The sequence below is a fragment of the Ctenopharyngodon idella genome, chromosome 14 (assembly GCF_019924925.1).
Source record: "Ctenopharyngodon idella isolate HZGC_01 chromosome 14, HZGC01, whole genome shotgun sequence".
NCBI classification, from domain to species: Eukaryota; Metazoa; Chordata; class Actinopteri; order Cypriniformes; family Xenocyprididae; genus Ctenopharyngodon; species Ctenopharyngodon idella.
Genome location: NC_067233.1, coordinates 4,850,564 through 4,873,635, shown reverse-complemented (window position 1 = coordinate 4,873,635; position 23,072 = coordinate 4,850,564). Strand labels below are relative to the sequence as shown.

At 40.0% G+C, this 23,072-nt stretch overlaps 2 protein-coding genes across 6 annotated transcripts in view; both read right to left on the bottom strand.

Moving 5' to 3' along the window:
- Positions 1-7,239, bottom strand: part of klhl4 (kelch-like family member 4) — a 44,178-nt gene extending 36,939 nt beyond the window's left edge. The window contains exons 1-4 of one of the 3 annotated variants that reach the window (XM_051860077.1): positions 6,936-7,239; positions 6,324-6,425; positions 3,542-3,788; positions 2,781-3,449 (exon numbers count right to left, since the gene is read on the bottom strand). In XM_051860077.1, the coding sequence (XP_051716037.1) occupies positions 2,781-3,199 (419 nt within the window). In that variant the 5' untranslated portion in view covers positions 3,200-3,449; positions 3,542-3,788; positions 6,324-6,425; positions 6,936-7,239. The remainder of the gene's footprint in view (positions 1-2,780; positions 3,450-3,541; positions 3,789-6,323; positions 6,426-6,935) is intronic. The other 2 variants (XM_051860079.1, XM_051860078.1) reach the window with 2 other exon arrangements.
- A 152-nt stretch (positions 7,240-7,391) lies between these two features.
- On the bottom strand, positions 7,392-23,064 carry LOC127494302 (neuroblast differentiation-associated protein AHNAK-like). 3 transcript variants are annotated; one of them, XM_051860072.1, is made up of 2 exons: positions 21,960-23,064; positions 7,392-21,614 (listed from the first exon to the last, which is right to left on the bottom strand). In XM_051860072.1, the coding sequence occupies exons 1-2, from the start codon at positions 23,035-23,037 to the stop codon at positions 8,407-8,409; spliced, it is 14,286 nt and encodes a 4,761-aa protein (XP_051716032.1). In that variant the 5' UTR covers positions 23,038-23,064; the 3' UTR covers positions 7,392-8,406. The 3 variants fall into 3 exon arrangements, with proteins under 3 accessions (XP_051716032.1, XP_051716034.1, XP_051716033.1); XM_051860074.1 differs by having other exon boundaries at positions 7,392-18,392; positions 22,296-22,368; XM_051860073.1 differs by lacking the exon at positions 21,960-23,064 and having other exon boundaries at positions 7,392-18,392; positions 19,662-19,830.
- Between the last annotated feature and the right edge of the window lie 8 nt (positions 23,065-23,072).

Below are 23,072 nucleotides of genomic sequence, written 5' to 3'. Positions count from 1 at the left end.
ATAAGTATGGAACATTTCTGTGTTTAAATGATTTTCATAACCTGAGACCAAATAATGAGTACTAATATTTACATCCAATTCATTTTACATGCATATTCTCTTGTTCTGCTTTATGATTGCACTCTATTAATGCATTACCACCTCCTGTTCATGAATGACATACAGGGCAATAAAATGAATAACCAATTCAAATTATTTTTTTGCCTTTTGGGTAAAAATGTGCAATTGGGAACTTGATCTGATCTCACTATTAACTCACACACAGAGATGCACAACACAATCCCTAGTCTAGAGGCACATTAAAGGCCTCATTTCCATCACATTGTGCCATAAGGCAAATTTATGCTTTATTTACGCATACTAAATGAAAAGTGATAAAAGGACGGGGAAGAGAAACACAGAATAACAAACAAATGTAACAGCAGATGTATCAATGTATACCTAGAGGCTCTGAGGTATGATAATTTAAAGCACATGATGAGGATGTCTTAGGGGGTCAAATCTCTTTTTTTATATCTAATTCTCTTATTAAATATTCATAACACAACACCTCACTGAGGTACTCATGAAAACATAGCAGTTCATTTTCAGGGGTTAAAGATCATTTTCTAGTGTATAAGACTACATTTGCAATTTGTTGCAGCTAATGTCATGTCGCTCTGAAAATAGGTCTTTTCTATAGTAGATGAAGAATGAAGTCATGGTACTTAAGTTCACAAGACCATATCATTCAGTGGACAAGGCTAACAACACTAAGAAAGCTTTCAGACCAGCAAAGTAATTAACATAAGCTTTTAAAGGGTCAAAAAAGGTGTTTGAGAGTTCATGTCTTGCGGATAAGACTGACATGAAGATTGCTCAATAAGGAATAATCTTGCCAGATTTACCTGTTTTATTTATTGTTTTTGACCTGAATTGATTCTTCTACCATACTGTTAAAGATAAAAGGCCAAAACCACACACTAAAATATTGATAGACTTGTAAAAATCCATCAGAGATGTGCCTATAGCAGGAGATATAGCAGAGCTTCAGTGCCACAAACCCATGGCCATCTATGTTAATACAATATAATTAATTTAAAAAAAAAGAAGGAAAAATAAATGTATTTAATGCCCTCTGACCCATGTGAAAAGCATGTATTTTTGAATCTGTAAGCAGGCAAGAAAGAATAAATAAAGAGCCATTCACACGTTCAAAAATCCCTGCACTGCTACTAAATGGGGGAAAAAAACAGGATGTAAGTCTATATTTATGCATGTATTGCAGACTAAAAATATTGGGAATTTAATGCGATAACATGTTTTGCGTAAACATCTCTTAAAAGACACTGATATTAATTCCATTAATCATAAAAAAAACTACATTTTGTACTTAGCTTCACAATAATGTAATGCATTTATATTATCATTAGGGTACATTTCTCAGCTAGTATTGATATATGTGATTAATCATGTTTAATCAGCACATCATGATGTTGATTTGTTTACATATTTGAATCGCTTGACACACTTTAATGAGCAAGTACAAATATATTATTCTTAATTTAGTTTTAAATATAAAGGAAATTTTGTCACAAACAGTTATGTGCTTATATATAAACTCAGGCTTTATAGGCATAAAAGACTATAACTGTTGATCAGGTGTAGAATATGATGCACTTTATGCGGGCACATTTCTTTAGAAAAGAGTGTGGTTTTGTTTTTCTTTCTCATGACATCATCTTTTAGTGTTGGTCAGTTTCTCCACTTCCTTATCTACTTCCTGCCTTTCTCTACTGTGACATTATATTAGACAGAGCTTCCCAGTGGAAAAAAAAAAACAAGATCTTTCTCTTCTAAACATCCAGTACTTAAGATGTGAATTGAAAGCATCTGTGGATGTAGGGCTTTATAATCTCATAAATTTCGATCGATCGGAGTAAGCAAATTAAATGTTCTCTTTCTCTGAACTGCACTGATGTGTAAATATCATCCCCACTAAAGATAATTCATCCTGTTGCCCTTCCCAAATTTATAGCCCTTGCGTCAATGGTCTCTGATGTAATGGTATCCTCTCTGTAACATTTATAAGTCGGAGGATGCATGCATTAACATGCCGTGAAATATTCCTGCTTCAGGTTATGAAAATGCACGCTGCGAAAATGAAGAGCGAACCACCTCACGGCTTACAGAATGTGTTATGCTGCCAGCTAAATCCAGACGCCTCTATGTTTTCCTCTGTGTTTTGTGAGATGTCTGCTTGATGAATAATTTATCCGTGGATATTTCAGAGCTGTGCTTCTACAACCCGTATGCCATGTGAATGAACTATCCCCAGGTGAGCAGTGGTGGCAGCTGCAATGGTGGAGTTGATTGAAAAATTATATTCTCCGAAGACCAAACCAACGTGTAAGCGGCGGCTCTAAATACTAGCAACACAGCGAATGAAAATAAAACAAACTGTCATTTCTGAGCGAATTTCACTGGCGTAATGAGCTCAAATAAAGTGACAGTTAAATACTGTACTTGTGCTCAATCCTGACGCTCCCTGGGGCTTACCGTAAATCCACTCTGTGCCAAAATAACACCTCGCTCATCTCTCAGCACCGTACTGTCTGTTTTCATTACTGCATGAAGGGCAAAAATAGGATTTTCATCTAAAAACCCCGTGTCTTTTATGCCTACAGGCAAAACTTAGCAGCTTCCACCCTGAATGTGTTAGCTGACAGCAGCAGGCACCTCTTCACACATCTGGTTTTACGGTTCTATTTCTGCACTGAGCTTTTTTTTTTTTTTTTTACCTCTCTGTGGCTTCCTCTTCAGAAGGATCCTCCGGGTTGCTCTTCACATCCTCATGGCTGCTCTTCGCCTCCTCTTTCCTGGCACTGCAAGGTGAGTTGCTCTTGGGAAGCTCCTCGCTAGCTTGGAGGTGCTGGATGATGTTTTGCTGGTGCCATGATTGATTGCCCGGCCTGACATAAACAGGTGTGGGTCCAGGGTTCGGAACCAGAATGCTGTGCACGGGGCTGTTGCTCTTGCGAAGTCCTCCTCTGTCCCGGGAGTGACTCTTCAGCCGGACCGGTGTTCCCCGGTGGTCGAAACCTTCCTGTTGGATATAGCTCCCATTCCCAGCTGAGGTTTGAGTGTTGTGGCTGAACCAGCGCCAGCGGAGCCTGAGGATCTGCTTCACATCAAACTCCTTTTTTCCAGACACAGACATCCTATTCGATGCGATGCCAGTGGCACATGGAATCCGAGGAATAACGAGGCAGAACGGCTTCAGAGGCTTTACCTCGTTTGTCTTTGTTGCCAGTTCTGGCCAATAAATGGACGATGTCTGCAGCTTCTGCCTTGTGTCTTATTTCCCCTCTTCTCCAACTCTGTCTGCTCCTTGTCCTTAGTTATAGCACACACATGATATCCTCTGCCTGTTCCACCCTCCTCCCTTCCCTTTGTCGTTCTGTATCTCTCTGCACATACGACACACACACAACACAAAAAAATGAGGACCGTTAACAGCAACCTGCTCTGATTCCAGCAGCAAATAATGAACAGCTCTTACCCGAGAAGGTGAGGTGCCAAACTGACAGGACGCAGAGGTCAAACCTTAGTGGGGAAAATCTTGTAGCACAGGAACGAAAGCCAAAACCAGCAACATCTCCTTCCACGAGCAGCATCATCTGCACTCGCACTCACACTCTGCCCCTTTCCTTTATGTGTGCACACACATGCTCTTTCCCTCGCTCCAGCTCTCTCTCTCTCGCTCACGCATGCACATAGACATGTCTTCTCACACAGTCCCCCCCAATCTGATGGGATCCCGAGGGAGACAGTCTTAGCCTCTCAACGAAGGAGGAAACCATGCAGAAAAATTATTCTCTCACTGTCTCTCTCAAGCCATAGTGACAGATAAACACCAAAGAGTATTACTGTTTTGACTTCTTCGTTGCGACACTAGTCAGTGTTTCATGTCAAGTAAATGTTCAGGAAGTGTCTACAGTATGCTGTATATCAAGAAACCTAGATATATATATGTCTTTCAGAGGTATCTAAAACAGTCTTTGCACTTTGAACACAATAACTTAACCAATGTATAAGAAAAACGTATGAAAGGTATAATTTGCTTAAAATTATTTTGCTTAAGATTTGGCGATGGTACCAACTGATTATATTGTTTTTAACTGATTTTTATTTTTTAATACAACACAAACTGAAAAAAAAAGAGACAAAAATAAAATCCTGTGTCCTCCTTGAAATACATATGAAGCAAAAAAAAAAAAAAATATATCACAATGCTAATATTTGCTGATGTTTGCACACGGGGATGTGATAACATTAATTCATTTTTTATAGCTGAGGTTGTTTATCCTGTCCTATGGAAAAGGTGGATCTAAATGCACTGCAATGTGCGTCATATTGCTCATTGTCTCTATTTGTTTCCAAAGATTTGCTGGTCTTATACTGCCGATACAGTCAATGATTTATTCATGTGCAGTGCCTTAAGTTCATGGTTCTATTGTTATGCTGAAAATATGGATACCATCATCCTTTATGGTATCTGTTATGGTGAGGAGGCTCCCTTTGCTTCATTCCCTAGTGTGGTGGAGGGGCGTTGAACCTCAGCCAAATTTGCAAATCAAAACATTAAAAGAAAAAAAAAAGGAAGAGACAGAGTGATAGATATTGTTTTAAGGTGACATGCACTAAATCCTCAAAGAAGTACCAATTATGTTTTTTTTATGCATTAAAAAACAATGAGCAATACATTTTTTACAATGAAATACAACTGTGCATTGTTAGTTCACATTAAAGCAGGTCCATTAAATAATATAACAGATACAACTTTTAATTTTAATAATGTGTTAGTAAATGTTGAAATTAACATTAGTTAATTATTTTTTCATTGCTAATTTGTGTTATCTAGTTAACTAATGTTTAAAAATGGAACCTGATTGTAAAGTGGAACCTTTTTGTTTTTAATTTAGATGGCAATCTTATTGTTTCCGAGCTTTGTTCTACTGTTGATAGTCTGTATTACTGTAATTATTTCAATAACAAGGGTAATTTGAAACATTAATCTTGCACTGTTTGCTACTGAATGAACTATATTATTAAAAACACTAAATTGGAAGATCATACTGTATACCAAATTAAACCAAAAACCAAATTAAACCAAATGTTCTCATTGCATATCTTGAGTTTTGAAACAATGATAAAATGGGCTGAAAACACGTAACTGTAATGAAAGCAAGAGACCAGGTTTTGAAAGAATCTTCCGATCTGTGCAATGTAAAGTACTACAGGAAATTTGTAAAATTAAGCCATTGCTAGTGAATCTAAACATTTTTGGTGAGAATTCTGTCATCCAGATGTTCTCACCCCAGCTGTGTGAGACTGTTTAATTACCAGCACCCTGTATGCTTTAGACATTTCTGTACCTTGATGCATTATGTAAGCAGTGAACAGCAGGGGGTGGAGGGCATGTAGGATGGATGAATTTTCTTTGGATGCACAAACTAATCTCATTTGAAGCTACACTGTAATGATGGGTAGTCTGGGTGAATAATGTTAACCTATACAATTATGCAATGATGTCCTTCTAAAGCTTTTTTTTTTTTAGAAAAATAGCTATGTTTGAGTAAAATATTACATTTTATTTTATGTTAATGTCATAAAAGGCAGCTCTACCTTAATATGAGCATGAACCAACAGCACAACAGTAGATAAATAGAAATCAGTTTCTAAATATTAAAAAGGTAAATGCACAGTCATCTTGGCCAATTAGACTAATTAAAGGCTTGAATGGAACATTTTAGCTAGCTTGAAAATAATTTGTTCAAGCTCCAGCAATTTATCTTATATAGTATATACGTAGATTTAAAGATCCATGACTAAACAGTGAGGTTGAAGATTTATAAAAGAATTTAAATCCATACTAAATATGATAGCAGAGAGAGCAAACCTTGTTCATTTTTGAGCTGCATAGATTTATATGGCAGTTTTTCTCTGGTATCCCCAACATTTTAGACTTTTTATCTAAAAAATCATTTCAAAGCTATAGACGGGCCATATCAGCCTTTTTATGTATGCAATGTGCTTTTAATATTTTTATTATTATCATTATTTGAACACATCGCCATGATATGCTTTAAATCTGTCAGTCCTTCCTTAAAGAGCCCTAAGTATCTGAAGTTCATACATTAAATACTTCCTTGGAAAAGAGGGTTGACTAAGAAAGACATATAATGCTGATTATTTAGTTTGAGAATTCCACCATAAATTGTATATTTGATGTATGGGTCAATATAAAACCAGTTTGAACTGAAATAAATGCAAAGTCTAACCTCTTATTTCTGAAGGAGTCAAGGACACCATCTGTTTGCGTCCTCTTTGATACAAGACACGTAAGCCTAGACTGCTGCTCGCTGTATTATCCACAAGCGTGTCTTACCAGAAAAAGAGAGATAGTTTATTCTTTCTACCTACATATCTCATAATTCGATATACAACTACAACAAGGAGCATTTGATGTTGAACAACACTCCAAACACACTGGCCTTTAACCCACTGGTCATTTTGCAGTTTATAGTTTTTTAAAACAAGCATTTTCATTTATTATAATTATTATAGTACTATGTAGTTTCTCCTCCTGTCAAAATGGTCTTCTTCTCAAGGCTTTGATTTACAAAAAGGCATGTATTGGGATTAAGTGAGAATATGATGTCAAGCACACAAATTGGAAACCAGTTTAATTCTAATAAATTCTGTAAATATTCCCTCTCGTAAAATTTGACACCTGGAGTGACCGGGTACAATAAAGATTGGGAATTTGAAAATCAACCCAATGCATAACACCGCCTCAGAAACATGTTCAAAGACAAAATAAATCCACTCTAATCACTTTAATTTCTTGTAATTTCAGTAGCAATGCATTGTAATAGAATCATATGACTTACCTTTCCAATTAAATAAGAAAAATATGGGTTTTTGCCTGTATTCCTTTCAGCTTATAAGTTCCTTGTCATCGATTTCAAGTTAACTATAGAATGCATGCCGTTTTCTTCTCATCCTAGGTCTGCTAACGAATATTTGCATACAAAACAAACCACATTTTCCTCCCTCAAAGGAATTTCCTGATCATTTCCTTCCTTAGTGATGATTTGAAGAACCAGGACAGGAAAGCCCATTTCCTGTTTTCTTGGTGTTGGCTCCTATCAAAGTATTCATAGAAAGCTAAAAGCACAATGGTAAGATTTAACAGAGTTGAATGAATGCAATCTTATTTTTAGGCATTCAACGACATTAACACTGAAGTTAATGTTCCAACAAAACAGTTCTATGTGCGGTTTTACAGTTCTTACATTACAATACATAGGATTTTAATGAAAAGAGTTACATTCAGCACAAACATGTTGAGGGTTGATCACTTTATTTAGATTTTTTGCAACTGATACAAGAAAAAGAGTTAGAAACTCAAAGCCTAAATGTCCCATTATTTACAAGGGCAATGCACATTTATGCCTTTTCAAAATATTAATGTTTAACCATTGGCATTAGCATTCCTGTAGTTATATCACCACATGACAGCACGACATTTCATAAATTTAGTGAGAGGAAGAGAGAGAGTCAACTGGATGTAAAGAAATGTGGAAGATATAACTAAGAAAAAAAAATGCCTTAGAAACCATTAAAAATCAAAGCAAGTAACAGTGCTGGTGTGCATTTAAAAAGATTTAATCAATCACTGAAAAAGACAGTCTTAGATATAAATACTTTAGAAGATTATAATCTCTGTATAAATTCCATAATATCTGAACTGTCATATTATTTGGAAGACAACGTTATGTTATCCCATGTATCTATTTTGAATCAATTTATTTACAGTTTGTACACCCATTAAACTACATTGTGCTTACAAATGATATCTGGTTTATCACTGCTGAAATTAGTTATTCATCTGTGATGAGTACATATGATAACATCACTAATTATATAAATGAAGCTGAAGTCAAAAAATCTTTTCAAATGTAACTAAAATCATGCCTCTTGTGTGTAAATGTATCCAGACAATTTTAGAAAGGACAAGAGACCCAAAACTTTCAAAGGTACAAAAATATAAGTTATCAGATGACAACTCAAAGCTGGATGCAGAACTTTTTATATTAACTACACACATTGCTGGATTGGACTTGTATTTCCTATCTACAAAACAAAAGAATTAAAATTACATAACAGATTTCTCTTATTTACAGTTAAATTGTGATTCAAAAAATATCAATTCCTGTAAAGGACATTTGTGGAAATTGATGAAACAGTGCACTATTGTTTAAATGAAAGACAGATTTACATGTAGACATTTAGACTGGGAAAAAAAAAAAAAAAAGATTGTTTATGTGAATGTATTGTGTATAGATACTAGTATAAAAACTATTTCTTTGGTGAAACGGCTATTTCGAGTTGTGGGAACCGAAAACTACCTTTTGAACCACTATCACTGCTAGATGACGATGACATTCTGGACTTCTTTAAAGGCTGAGCAATTCCACCAGCACCCTCAATCCTAACCTCACTTTCATCGGTCACTTCATATGAACCTTTACTTTTTGAGCTAAAACCTCCAATTGTAGCAAACTTCAACTTTCCTTTTTTGCCTTTAATCTTTGTTTCTCCAGCATCTATTGAAATGTTGCCACCCTCAGCCTCTAAGTGCCCTTCAGTAGAAACAGGGGAAGCTAAACCTCCCTCATCACTTATAGAGGATGAGTGATGTTGTGATTTTTTGAAGAGGTCAAGGGAGGCAGATTTACTCTTTGGTGAAACTTTAAATCCAGAGCTTCCTTCTACTGCCAACTTGCCACTTGTCAATTCCCCAGAACTAAGACTCCACTCCTTAGACACATTTGCACCACCTTTAGTGGTAAGATCAGCATCTTCTCCCTCGACAGTAAGATCAGCTGCACTGCCACCTTTAGATTTAGTTTTGGCAAATAGTTTTGGCATTTTGACTTTTACTTTTCCACCACTGCTTTTCATATCAGTGCTCTGCATTTCTAGATTTTGGGAACTTACTTTAGCACCAGCAGACAATTCACCTGAACCTACATCTACTCCCATCTCTCTCCCTTCTACTTTAGGCAATGCAACACCAAACTTTGGTATTTTCATTTTAGGAAAGGTTACATTACCTTCTTGGTACTCAACCCCAGATAATGATGCATCTGACTTCATGCCAAACCCACTTGCAGCCTCTCCCTTTTGTCCCCTCACATTAAAGCCTGGTATTTCAATGCTCCCTTTTACTCCTTTTTGTTCAGTGAGATTTAAATCAGCATCTAAAGCCACACCATGGACATTTACAGAAGGCACTGTCAAATCAACATCCTGTATTTTTCCACCCATATCCATTTTAACATTGCCTTTTCCATTAATGCCGGATCCTGCTACACTGACATCTGGGGAATGCAAGGTCTCCAATGTTGCACCTCTAACATCCAGTTCAGGAGTTTTTAATTTAGAGCCAGAGATGCTGACTTTTGGCATTTTTATTTTCTCCCCTTTTGTTTTTAAATCTGGACTGTCCAAACTAGCATCTGGTTTCTGAATATCAGCTTTAAGGCTTGCAGATGGCAAATCAACATCAGATGATTTTATAGTTCCAGAACCAGATGAACTACCTTTAACTTTAGGAGATTTGATGTCAAATTCTACATCAGGAAAATGTAACTTTCCAAAAAAGGGTTTCTTTACTTTGGTTGACTTCAACTGTACATCAGGTTCATTTGTCTCCAACTTGACAATTTCAGTCTTCATATCACCATCAAAGGTTTTAGACTTTCCTTTCCCTTTAGTCAGTTTGAATTTACCTTTCTTTCCTTTCACATCTATGTTCATATCAGGTCCTTCTAAACTACTACCAGCATCAGGAATATCTGCATCCAATTTTGGGCTCTTAACTCCAAGAGAAAATTTTGATTTCTTTGTTTTTGGAACCTTGATGTTTGCATCTGGTCCACTAACGTTGACATCAGGGCTTTTGACATCAAGGCTCGCCTTAATATCTTTTTCAGGTACTGAAAGACTGCCACCGGAAGGCTTTATTCCAAAGTTGGGCCCTTTAAATTTTGGGAATTTAACATGTTTTAAACCCACCTCAGTTCCCTCAATGTCAAGATCAGGGGCATTAACATCAATTTCAGGTCCTTTGATATCAAAATCAGCTTTTGGAAGATTGATGTCAACATCTGGACCATCCACTTTAGGACCTTTCAGTCCAAATGATGGCATTTTGATTTTTGGCATTTTTACGCCACCTTCTGGGCCCTGTATATCAACATCAGGACCTTCAATGTCCACTTTTGGAGCATTTATGTCACCTGTTATCTTTGGTCCAGAAACATCCAGATCACCCTTGACTTTAGGGCCTTTTAAATTTAAGTTGACATCTGGCATAGAGATCTTTGGACCAGATGTGGAAGGCATTTTGAACTTGGGACCTTTGATTTTCCCCTCAGGTCCTTCAATGTCAAGATCAGGAGTTCTAATGTCCATTCCAGGTCCTTTAATATCAACATCTGCTTTTGGGAGACTGATGTCAACATCCGCGCCCTCGACTTTAGGACCTTTAAGTCCAAATGATGGCATTTTGATTTTTGGCATCTTAAAACCACCCTCAGGACCCTCAAAGTCTGGGCCTTCAATTTCAACTTTTGGTCCTTTAACATCTCCTTCAACTTTTGGAACAGACATGTCAACATCACCTTTCAGTTTTGGACCTTTCAGGTTGAAGTCAACATCCGGCATAGAAATCTTTGGACCGGAGATAGTTGGCATCTTGAATTTGTGGCCTTTGATTTTCCCCTCAGGTCCCTCAATGTCAAGATCAGGAGTTTTGATGTCAATTTCAGGTCCTTTAACATCCACATCTGCTTTTGGGAGATTGATGTCAAAATCTGGGCCTTCCACTTTAGGACCCTTGAGTCCAAATGATGGCATTTTGAACTTAGGCATCTTCAAGCCGCCTTCTGGGCCCTCTATATTAACATCAGGACCTTCAATGTCCACTTTTGGAGCCTTTATGTCACCTGCAATCTTGGGGCCAGAAACATCTATATCACCTTTGACTTTTGGACTTTTCAGGTTGAAGTCTACATCTGGCATAGAGATCTTTGGACCAGACATAGAAGGCATTTTGAACTTGGGACCTTTGATTTTCCCTTCAGGTCCCTCAAAGTCAAGATCAGGAGTTTTGATGTCAATTTCAGGTCCTTTAACATCAACATTTGCTTTGGGGAGATTGATGTCAACATCTGGGCCCTCCACTTTAGGTCCTTTGAGTCCAAATGATGGCATTTTTATTTTGGGCATCTTGAAGCCTCCTTCTAGGCCCTCTAGATCAACATCAGGACCTTCAATGTTCACTTTTGGAGCATCTATTTCCCCTGCAATCTTTGGTCCAGAAACATCCATATCACCCTTGACTTTGGGGCCCTTAAGATTTACGTTAACATCAGGCATAGAGATCTTTGGAGCAGATATGGAAGGCATTTTGAACTTGGGACCTTTGATTTTCCCCTCAGGTCCCTCAAAGTCAAGATCAGGAGTTTTGATGTCAATTTCAGGTCCTTTAACATCAACATCCGCTTTTGGGAGATTGATGTCAAAATCTGGGCCCTCCACTTTGGGACCTTTTAGTCCAAACGATGGCATTTTGATCTTTGGCATCTTAAAACCACCCTCAGGTCCCTCAAGGTCCGGGCCTTCAATTTCAACTTTTGGTCCTTTAATATCTCCTTCAACTTTTGGAACAGACATGTCAACATCACCTTTCAGTTTTGGACCTTTCAGGTTAAAGTCAACATCTGGCATAGAAATCTTTGGACCGGAGATTGATGGCATCTTGAATTTGGGGCCCTTGATTTTTCCCTCAGGTCCCTCAATGTCAAGCTCTGGGCCCTTGATATCTACTTCTGGTGCTTTAATGTCTCCTTTAACTTTTGGAACTGACACATCAACATCACCTTTCAGTTTTGGACCTTTCAGATTGAAGTCAACATCTGGCATGGAAATCTTCGGACCGGAGATTGATGGCATCTTGAATTTGGGTCCTTTAATGTTTCCCTCAGGTCCTTCAATGTCAAGCTCTGGAGCTTTCATATCCACATCTGGCACCTTAACCTCAATATCAGCTTTAGGGATTTTCACATCAACATCTGGACCCTCCACTTTTGGACCCTTGAGTCCGAATGATGGCATTTTGAACTTTGGCATCTTAAAACCACCCTCAGGACCTTCAAGGTCTGGGCCTTCAATTTCCAATTTTGGTGCTTTAATATCTCCTTCGACTTTTGGAATGGAAACATCAACATCACCTTTGAATTTTGGACCTTTCAGGTTGAAGTCAACATCTGGCATAGAGACCTTTGGACCAGACATGGAAGGCATTTTGAACTTGGGACCTTTGATTTTCCCCTCAGGTCCTTCAATGTCAAGATCAGGAGTTTTGATGTCAATTTCAGGTCCTTTAACATCAACATCTGCTTTTGGGAGATTGATGTCAACATCTGGGCCCTCCATTTTAGGACCTTTAAATCCAAATGATGGCATTTTGATCTTTGGCATCTTAAAACCACCCTCAGGACCCTCAAGGTCTGGGCCTTCAATTTCAACTTTTGGTCCTTTAATATCTCCTTCCACTTTAGGAATGGACACATCAACATCACCTTTCAGTTTTGGTCCTTTCAGGTTGAAGTCAACATCTGGCATAGAAATCTTTGGACCAGAGATAGTTGGCATTTTGAATTTGGGGCCCTTGATTTTTCCCTCAGGTCCCTCAATGTCAAGCTCTGGGCCCTTGATATCTACTTCTGGTGCTTTAATGTCTCCTTTAACTTTTGGAACTGATACATCAACATCACCTTTCAGTTTTGGCCCTTTCAGGTTGAAGTCAACATCTGGCATGGAAATCTTTGGACCGGAGATTGATGGCATCTTGAATTTGGGGCCCTTGATTTTTCCCTCAGGTCCTTCAATGTCAAGCTCTGGAGCTTTCATTTCCAGATCTGGTGCCTTAACCTCGATATCAGCCTTAGGGATTTTCACATCAACATCTGGACCCTCCACTTTTGGACCCTTGAGTCCGAATGATGGCATTTTGAACTTTGGCATCTTAAAACCACCCTCAGGACCCTCTATATCAACATCAGGACCTTCAATGTCCACTTTTGGAGCTTTTATGTCACCTTCAATCTTGGGCCCAGAGACATCTATATCACCCTTGACTTTTGGACCTTTCAGGTTGAAGTCTACGTCTGGCATGGAGATGTTTGGACCAGATATAGAAGGCATTTTAAACTTAGGACCTTTGATTTTCCCTTCAGGTCCCTCAATGTCAAGATCAGGAGTTTTGATGTCAATTTTAGGTCCTTTGACATCAACATCTGCTTTTGGGAGATTGATGTCAACATCTGGGCCCTCCATTTTGGGACCTTTCAGTCCAAATGACGGCATTTTTATTTTGGGCATCTTGAAGCCTCCTTCTGGGCCCTCTATATCAACATCAGGACCTTCAATGTTGACTTTTGGAGTCTTTACGTCCCCTGCGATTTTTGGTCCAGATATGTCCATATCACCCTTGACTTTGGGGCCTTTAAGATTTAAGTTGACATCTGGCATAGAGATCTTTGGGCCAGATATGGAAGGCATTTTGAACTTGGGACCTTTGATTTTCCCCTCAGGTCCCTCAATGTCAAGATCAGGAGTTTCGATGTCAATTTCAGGTCCTTTAACATCAACATCTGCTTTTGGGAGATTGATGTCAAAATCTGGGCCCTCCACTTTAGGACCCTTGAGTCCAAATGATGGCATTTTCATCTTTGGCATCTTAAAACCACCCTCAGGACCTTCAAGGTCTGGGCCTTCAATTTCAACTTTTGGTCCTTTAATATCTCCTTCAACTTTTGGAACAGACATGTCAACATCACCTTTGAGTTTTGGACCTTTCAGGTTAAAGTCTACATCTGGCATAGAGATCTTTGGACCAGATAAAGAAGGCATTTTGAACTTGGGACCTTTGATTTTCCCATCAGGTCCCTCAATGTCAAGATCAGGAGTTTTGATGTCAATTTCAGGTCCTTTAACATCAACATCCGCTTTTGGGAGATTGATGTCAAAATCTGGGCCCTCCACTTTAGGACCCTTGAGTCCGAATGATGGCATTTTGAACTTAGGCATCTTCAAGCCACCTTCTGGGCCCTCTATATTAACATCAGGACCTTCAATGTCCACTTTTGGAATATTTATGTCACCTGCAATCTTGGGTCCAGAGACATCAATATCACCCTTGACTTTCGGACTTTTCAGGTTGAAGTCTACATCTGGCATAGAGATATTTGGACCAGACATAGAAGGCATTTTGAACTTGGGACCTTTGATTTTCCCTTCAGGTCCCTCAATGTCTAGATCAGGAGTTTTGATGTCAATGTCTGGTGATTTTATATTGACATCACTACTAGGCACACTAACATCAATATCTCCTTTGGGTGACTTAAAACCAAATTTTGGCATTTTAAATTTTGGCATCTTGAACTTCGACTTTTTCACGTTTGGTTCCGGAATATTAACCTCAATGTTAGGACCTTCAGGACCAGATACTGATGGCATCTTTAGTTTTGGGCCCTTTATTTTTCCTTCAGGTACTTCCATTTCAAGTTCCGGCCCCTTGACATCCAAATCTGGTGTTTTAATGTCTCCTTCAACATCACCTTTCATTTTTGGCCCTTTCAAGTTAAATTCCACATCAGGCATAGAAACCTTTGGACCAGTAATAGATGGCATCTTGAATTTGGGGCCCTTGATTTTTCCATCAGGTCCCCCAAGATCAAGCTCTGGACCCTTGATATCCACATCAGACATTTTAAATTCTCCTTCAACTTTTGGAACAGACACATCAACATCACCTTTGAGTTTTGGACCTTTCAGGTTTAAATCAACATCTGGCATAGAGATCTTTGGACCAGATATGGAAGGCATTTTGAACTTGGGACCTTTGATTTTCCCCTCAGGTCCCTCAAATTCAAGATCAGGAGTTTTGATGTCTATTTCAGGTCCTTTAACATCAAGATCTGCTTTTGGGAGATTTATGTCAACATCTGGGCCTTCCACTTTTGGACCCTTGAGTCCAAAAGATGGCATTTTGAACTTTGGCATCTTAAAACCACCCTCAGGACCCTCAAGGTCTGGGCCTTCAATTTCCACTTTTGGTCCTTTAATATCTCCTTCCACTTTTGGAACAGACACATCAACATCACCCTTGAGTTTTGGACCTTTCAGGTTGAAGTCAACATCTGGCATAGAAATCTTTGGACCGGAGATAGATGGAATCTTGAATTTGGAGCCCTTGATTTTTCCTTCAGGTCCCTCAAGGTCTGGGCCTTCAATTTCCACTTTTGGTCCTTTAATATCTCCTTCCACTTTTGGAATGGACACATCAACATCACCCTTGAGTTTTGGACCTTTCAGGTTGAAGTCAACATCTGGCATAGAGATCTTTGGACCAGATATGGTAGGCATTTTGAACTTGGGACCTTTGATTTTCCCCTCAGGTCCCTCAAAGTCAAGATCAGGAGTTTTGATATCTATTTCAGGTCCTTTAACATCAACATCGGCTTTTGGGAGATTTATGTCAACATCTGGGCCTTCCACTTTTGGACCCTTGAGTCCGAATGATGGCATTTTGAACTTTGGCATCTTAAAACCACCCTCAGGACCCTCAAGGTCTGGGCCTTCAATTTCCACTTTTGGTGCTTTAATATCTCCTTCCACTTTTGGAACGGACACATCAACATCACCCTTGAGTTTTGGACCTTTCAGGTTGAAGTCAACATCTGGCATAGAGATCTTTGGACCAGATATGGTAGGCATTTTGAACTTGGGACCTTTGATTTTCCCCTCAGGTCCCTCAAAGTCAAGATCAGGAGTTTTGATATCTATTTCAGGTCCTTTAACATCAACATCGGCTTTTGGGAGATTTATGTCAACATCTGGGCCTTCCACTTTTGGACCCTTGAGTCCGAATGATGGCATTTTGAACTTTGGCATCTTAAAACCACCCTCAGGACCCTCAAGGTCTGGGCCTTCAATTTCCACTTTTGGTGCTTTAATATCTCCTTCCACTTTTGGAACGGACACATCAACATCACCCTTGAGTTTTGGACCTTTCAGGTTGAAGTCAACATCTGGCATAGAAATCTTTGGGCCAGAGATAGATGGCATCTTGAATTTGGGACCCTTAATTTTTCCCTCAGGTCCCTCAATGTCAAGCTCTGGGCCCTTGATATCTACTTCTGGTGCTTTAATATCTCCTTTAACTTTTGGAACTGATACATCAACATCCCCTTTTAGTTTTGGCCCTTTCAGGTTGAAGTCAATATCTGGCATAGAAACCTGTGGACCAGAGAGAGATGGCATCTTGAATTTGGAGCCCTTGATTTTTCCCTCAGGTCCCTCAATGTCAAGCTCTGGGCCCTTGATATCAACCTTTGGTGCTTTAATGTCTCCTTTAACTTCTGGAACAGACACATCAACATCACCTTTAAGTTTAGGACCTTTCAGGTTTGGACCTTTCAGGTTGAAGTCAATATCTGGCATAGAAACCTTTGGACCAGAGATAGATGGCATCTTGAATTTGGGGCCCTTGATTTTTCCCTCAGGTCCTTCAATGTCAAGCTCTGGAGCTTTAATATCCACATCTGGTGCCTTTATCTCAATATCAGCTTTAGGAATTTTCACATCAACATCTGGACCCTCCACTTTTGGACCCTTGAGTCCGAATGATGGCATTTTGAACTTTGGCATCTTAAAACCACCCTCAGGACCCTCAAGGTCTGGGCCTTCAATTTCCACTTTTGGTGCTTTAATATCTCCTTCCACTTTTGGAACGGACACATCAACATCACCCTTGAGTTTTGGACCTTTCAGGTTGAAGTCAACATCTGGCATAGAGATCTTTGGACCAGATATGGAAGGCATTTTGAACTTGGGACCTTTGATTTTCCCCTCAGGTCCCTCAAAGTCAAGATCAGGAGTTTTGATATCTATTTCAGGTCCTTTAACATCAACATCGGCTTTTGGGAGATTTATGTCAACATCTGGGCCTTCCACTTTTGGACCCTTGAGTCCGAATGATGGCATTTTGAACTTTGGCATCTTAAAACCACCCTCAGGACCCTCAAGGTCTGGGCCTTCAATTTCCACTTTTGGTGCTTTAATATCTCCTTCCACTTTTGGAACGGACACATCAACATCACCCTTGAGTTTTGGACCTTTCAGGTTGAAGTCAACATCTGGCATAGAGATCTTTGGACCAGATATGGTAGGCATTTTGAACTTGGGACCTTTGATTTTCCCCTCAGGTCCCTCAAAGTCAAGATCAGGAGTTTTGATATCTATTTCAGGTCCTTTAACATCAACATCGGCTTTTGGGAGATTTATGTCAACATCTGGGCCTTCCACTTTTGGACCCTTGAGTCCGAATGATGGCATTTTGAACTTTGGCATCTTAAAACCACCCTCAGGACCCTCAAGGTCTGGGCCTTCAATTTCCACTTTTGGTGCTTTAATATCTCCTTTAACTTTTGGAACTGATACATCAACATCCCCTTTTAGTTTTGGCCCTTTCAGGTTGAAGTCAATATCTGGCATAGAAACCTGTGGACCAGAGAGAGATGGCATCTTGAATTTGGAGCCCTTGATTTTTCCCTCAGGTCCCTCAATGTCAAGCTCTGGGCCCTTGATATCAACCTTTGGTGCTTTAATGTCTCCTTTAACTTCTGGAACAGACACATCAACATCACCTTTAAGTTTAGGACCTTTCAGGTTTGGACCTTTCAGGTTGAAGTCGATATCTGGCATAGAAACCTTTGGACCAGAGATAGATGGCATCTTGAATTTGGGGCCCTTGATTTTTCCCTCAGGTCCTTCAATGTCAAGCTCTGGAGCTTTAATATCCACATCTGGTGCCTTTATCTCAATATCAGCTTTAGGAATTTTCACATCAACATCTGGACCCTCCACTTTTGGACCCTTGAGTCCGAATGATGGCATTTTGAACTTTGGCATCTTAAAACCACCCTCAGGACCCTCAAGGTCTGGGCCTTCAATTTCCACTTTTGGTGCTTTAATATCTCCTTCCACTTTTGGAACGGACACATCAACATCACCCTTGAGTTTTGGACCTTTCAGGTTGAAGTCAACATCTGGCATAGAGATCTTTGGACCAGATATGGAAGGCATTTTGAACTTGGGACCTTTGATTTTCCCCTCAGGTCCCTCAAAGTCAAGATCAGGAGTTTTGATGTCAATTTCAGGTCCTTCAACATCAACATTGGCTTTTGGGAGATTTATGTCAACATCTGGGCCTTCCACTTTTGGACCCTTGAGTCCAAAAGATGGCATTTTGAACTTTGGCATCTTAAAACCACCCTCAGGACCCTCAAGGTCTGGGCCTTCAATTTCCACTTTTGGTCCTTTAATATCTCCTTCCACTTTTGGAACAGACACATCAACATCACCCTTGAGTTTTGGACCTTTCAGGTTGAAGTCAACATCTGGCATAGAAATCTTTGGACCGGAGATAGATGGAATCTTGAATTTGGAGCCCTTGATTTTTCCTTCAGGTCCCTCAAGGTCTGGGCCTTCAATTTCCACTTTTGGTGCTTTAATATCTCCTTCCACTTTTGGAATGGACACATCAACATCACCCTTGAGTTTTGGACCTTTCAGGTTGAAGTCAACGTCTGGCATAGAGATCTTTGGACCAGATATGGTAGGCATTTTGAACTTGGGACCTTTGATTTTCCCCTCAGGTCCCTCAAAGTCAAGATCAGGAGTTTTGATATCTATTTCAGGTCCTTTAACATCAACATCGGCTTTTGGGAGATTTATGTCAACATCTGGGCCTTCCACTTTTGGACCCTTGAGTCCGAATGATGGCATTTTGAACTTTGGCATCTTAAAACCACCCTCAGGACCCTCAAGGTCTGGGCCTTCAATTTCCACTTTTGGTCCTTTAATATCTCCTTCCACTTTTGGAACAGACACATCAACATCACCCTTGAGTTTTGGACCTTTCAGGTTGAAGTCAACATCTGGCATAGAAATCTTTGGACCGGAGATAGATGGAATCTTGAATTTGGAGCCCTTGATTTTTCCTTCAGGTCCCTCAAGGTCTGGGCCTTCAATTTCCACTTTTGGTGCTTTAATATCTCCTTCCACTTTTGGAATTGACACATCAACATCACCCTTGAGTTTTGGACCTTTCAGGTTGAAGTCAACATCTGGCATAGAGATCTTTGGACCAGATATGGTAGGCATTTTGAACTTGGGACCTTTGATTTTTCCTTCAGGTCCCTCAAGGTCTGGGCCTTCAATTTCCACTTTTGGTGCTTTAATATCTCCTTCTATTTTAGGAACGGACACATCAACATCACCTTTCAGTTTTGGACCTTTCAGGTTGAAGTCAACATCTGGCATTGAAATCTTTGGGCCAGAGAGAGATGGTATCTTGAATTTGGGGCCCTTGATTTTTCCTTCAGGTCCTTCAATGTCAAGCTCTGGAGCTTTAATATCCACATCTGGTGCCTTAACCTCAATATCAGCTTTAGGGATTTTCACATCAAGATCTGGACCCTCCACTTTTGGACCCTTGAGTCCGAATGATGGCATTTTGAACTTTGGCATCTTAAAACCACCCTCAGGACCCTCAAGGTCTGGGCCTTCAATTTCCACTTTGGGTGCTTTAATATCTCCTTTCACTTTTGGAACAGACACATCAACATCACTTTTGAGTTTGGGACCTTTCAGGTTAAAGTCAACATCTGGCATAGAGATCTTTGGAGCAGATATGGAAGGCATTTTGAACTTGGGACCTTTGATTTTCCCCTCAGGTCCCTCAATGTCAAGATCAGGAGTTTTGATGTCAATTTCAGGTCCTTTAACATCAACATCTGCTTTTGGAAGATTGATGTCAACATCTGGGCCCTCCATTTTGGGACCTTTAAGTCCAAATGATGGCATTTTGATCTTTGGCATTTTAAAACCACCCTCAGGACCCTCAAGGTCTGGGCCTTCAATTTCAACTTTCGGTCCTTTAATATCTCCTTCCATTTTAGGAACAGACACATCAACATCACCTTTTAGTTTTGGACCTTTCAGATTGAAGTCAACATCTGGCATAGAAATCTTTGGACCAGAGATAGATGGCATCTTGAATTTGGAGCCCTTGATTTTTCCCTCTGGTCCTTCAATGTCAAGCTCTGGGCCTTTGATATCTACATCTGGTGCTTTAATGTCTCCTTTAACTTTTGGAACTGATACATCAACATCACCTTTCAGTTTTGGACCTTTCAGGTTGAAGTCAACATCTGGCATAGAGATCTTTGGACCAGATATGGAAGGCATTTTGAACTTGGGACCTTTGATTTTCCCCTCAGGTCCCTCAATGTCAAGATCAGGAGTTTTGATGTCAATTTCAGGTCCTTTAACATCTGCTTTTGGGAGTTTGACGTCAACATCTGGGCCCTCCATTTTGGGACCTTTAAGTCCAAATGATGGCATTTTGATCTTTGGCATCTTAAAACCACCCTCAGGACCCTCAAGGTCTGGGCCTTCAATTTCAACTTTTGGTGCTTTAATATCTCCTTCCACTTTTGGAACGGACACATCAACATCACCTTTGAGTTTGGGACCTTTCAGGTTAAAGTCAACATCTGGCATAGAGATCTTTGGACCAGATATGGTAGGCATCTTTAATTTGGGGCCTTTGATTTTTCCTTCAGGTCCCTCAATGTCAAGATCAGGAGTTTTGATGTCAATTTCAGGTCCTTTAACATCTGCTTTTGGGAGTTTGATGTCAACATCTGGGCCCTCCATTTTTGGACCTTTAAGTCCAAATGATGGCATTTTGATCTTTGGCATCTTAAAACCACCCTCAGGACCCTCAAGGTCTGGGCCTTCAATTTCAACTTTCGGTCCTTTAATATCTCCTTCCATTTTAGGCACAGACACATCAACATCACCTTTCAGTTTTGGACCTTTCAGGTTGAAGTCAACATCTGGCATAGAAATCTTTGGACCAGAGACAGATGGCATCTTGAATTTGGAGCCCTTGATTTTTCCCTCAGGTCCTTCGATGTCAAGCTCTGGAGCTTTAATATCCACATCTGGTGCCTTAACCTCAACATCAGTTTTAGGAATTTTCACATCAACATCTGGACCCTCCACTTTTGGACCCTTGAGTCCGAATGATGGCATTTTGAACTTTGGCATCTTAAAACCACCCTCAGGGCCCTCAAGGTCTGGGCCTTCAATTTCCACTTTTGGTGCTTTAATATCTCCTTCCACTTTTGGAACGGACACATCAACATCACCTTTGAGTTTGGGACCTTTCAGGTTGAAGTCAACATCTGGCATAGAGATCTTTGGACCAGATATGGAAGGCATTTTGACCTTGGGACCTTTGATTTTCCCCTCAGGTCCCTCAATGTCAAGATCAGGTGCTTTGATGTCAATTTCAGGTCCTTTAACATCAACATCTGCTTTTGGGAGATTGATGTCAACATCTGGGCCCTCCATTTTAGGACCTTTAAATCCAAATGATGGCATTTTGAACTTTGGCATCTTAAAACCACCCTCAGGACCCTCAAGGTCTGGGCCTTCAATTTCAACTTTTGGTGCTTTAATATCACCTTCCACTTTAGGAACGGACACATCAACATCACCTTTGAGTTTGGGACCTTTCAGGTTGAAGTCAACATCTGGCATAGAGATCTTTGGACCAGATATGGAAGGCATTTTGAGCTTGGGACCTTTGATTTTCCCCTCAGGTCCCTCAATGTCAAGATCAGGAGTTTTGATGTCAATTTCAGGTCCTTTAACATCTGCTTTTGGGAGATTGATGTCAACATCTGGGCCCTCCATTTTAGGACCTTTAAATCCAAATGATGGCATTTTGATCTTTGGCATCTTAAAACCACCCTCAGGACCCTCAAGGTCTGGGCCTTCAATTTCAACTTTCGGTCCTTTAATATCTCCTTCCATTTTTGGCACAGACACATCAACATCACCTTTCAGTTTTGGACCTTTCAGGTTGAAGTCAACATCTGGCATAGAAATCTTTGGACCAGAGACAGATGGCATCTTGAATTTGGAGCCCTTGATTTTTCCCTCAGGTCCTTCGATGTCAATCTCTGGAGCTTTAATATGCACATCTGGTGCCTTAACCTCAACATCAGCTTTAGGAATTTTCACATCAACATCTGGACCCTCCACTTTTGGACCCTTGAGTCCGAATGATGGCATTTTGAACTTTGGCATCTTAAAACCACCCTCAGGGCCCTCAAGGTCTGGGCCTTCAATTTCCACTTTTGGTGCTTTAATATCTCCTTCCACTTTTGGAACGGACACATCAACATCACCTTTGAGTTTGGGACCTTTCAGGTTGAAGTCAACATCTGGCATAGAGATCTTTGGACCAGATATGGAAGGCATTTTGAGCTTGGGACCTTTGATTTTCCCCTCAGGTCCCTCAATGTCAAGATCAGGAGTTTTGATGTCAATTTCAGGTCCTTTAACATCTGCTTTTGGGAGTTTGATGTCAACATCTGGGCCCTCCATTTTGGGACCTTTAAGTCCAAATGATGGCATTTTGATCTTTGGCATCTTAAAACCACCCTCAGGGCCCTCAAGATCTGGGCCTTCAATTTCAACTTTTGGTGCTTTAATATCTCCTTCCACTTTTGGAACGGACACATCAACATCACCTTTGAGTTTGGGACCTTTCAGGTTGAAGTCAACATCTGGCATAGAGATCTTTGGACCAGATATGGAAGGCATTTTGAGCTTGGGACCTTTGATTTTCCCCTCAGGTCCCTCAATGTCAAGATCAGGAGTTTTGATGTCAATTTCAGGTCCTTTAACATCTGCTTTTGGGAGTTTGATGTCAACATCTGGGCCCTCCATTTTGGGACCTTTAAGTCCAAATGATGGCATTTTGATCTTTGGCATCTTAAAACCACCCTCAGGACCCTCAAGGTCTGGGC

Bases quoted from the DNA above. Each gene is read 5' to 3' on its own strand.
- LOC127494302 (XM_051860072.1), bottom strand. From the start codon at position 23,037: ATGCCAAAGATCAAAATGCCATCATTTGGACTTAAAGGTCCCAAAATG. The intron at 21,615-21,959 runs GTCCTAAAATGG...TTGGATTTAAAG, and splicing joins GCCATCATTTGGATTTAAAG to GTCCTAAAATGGAGGGCCCA.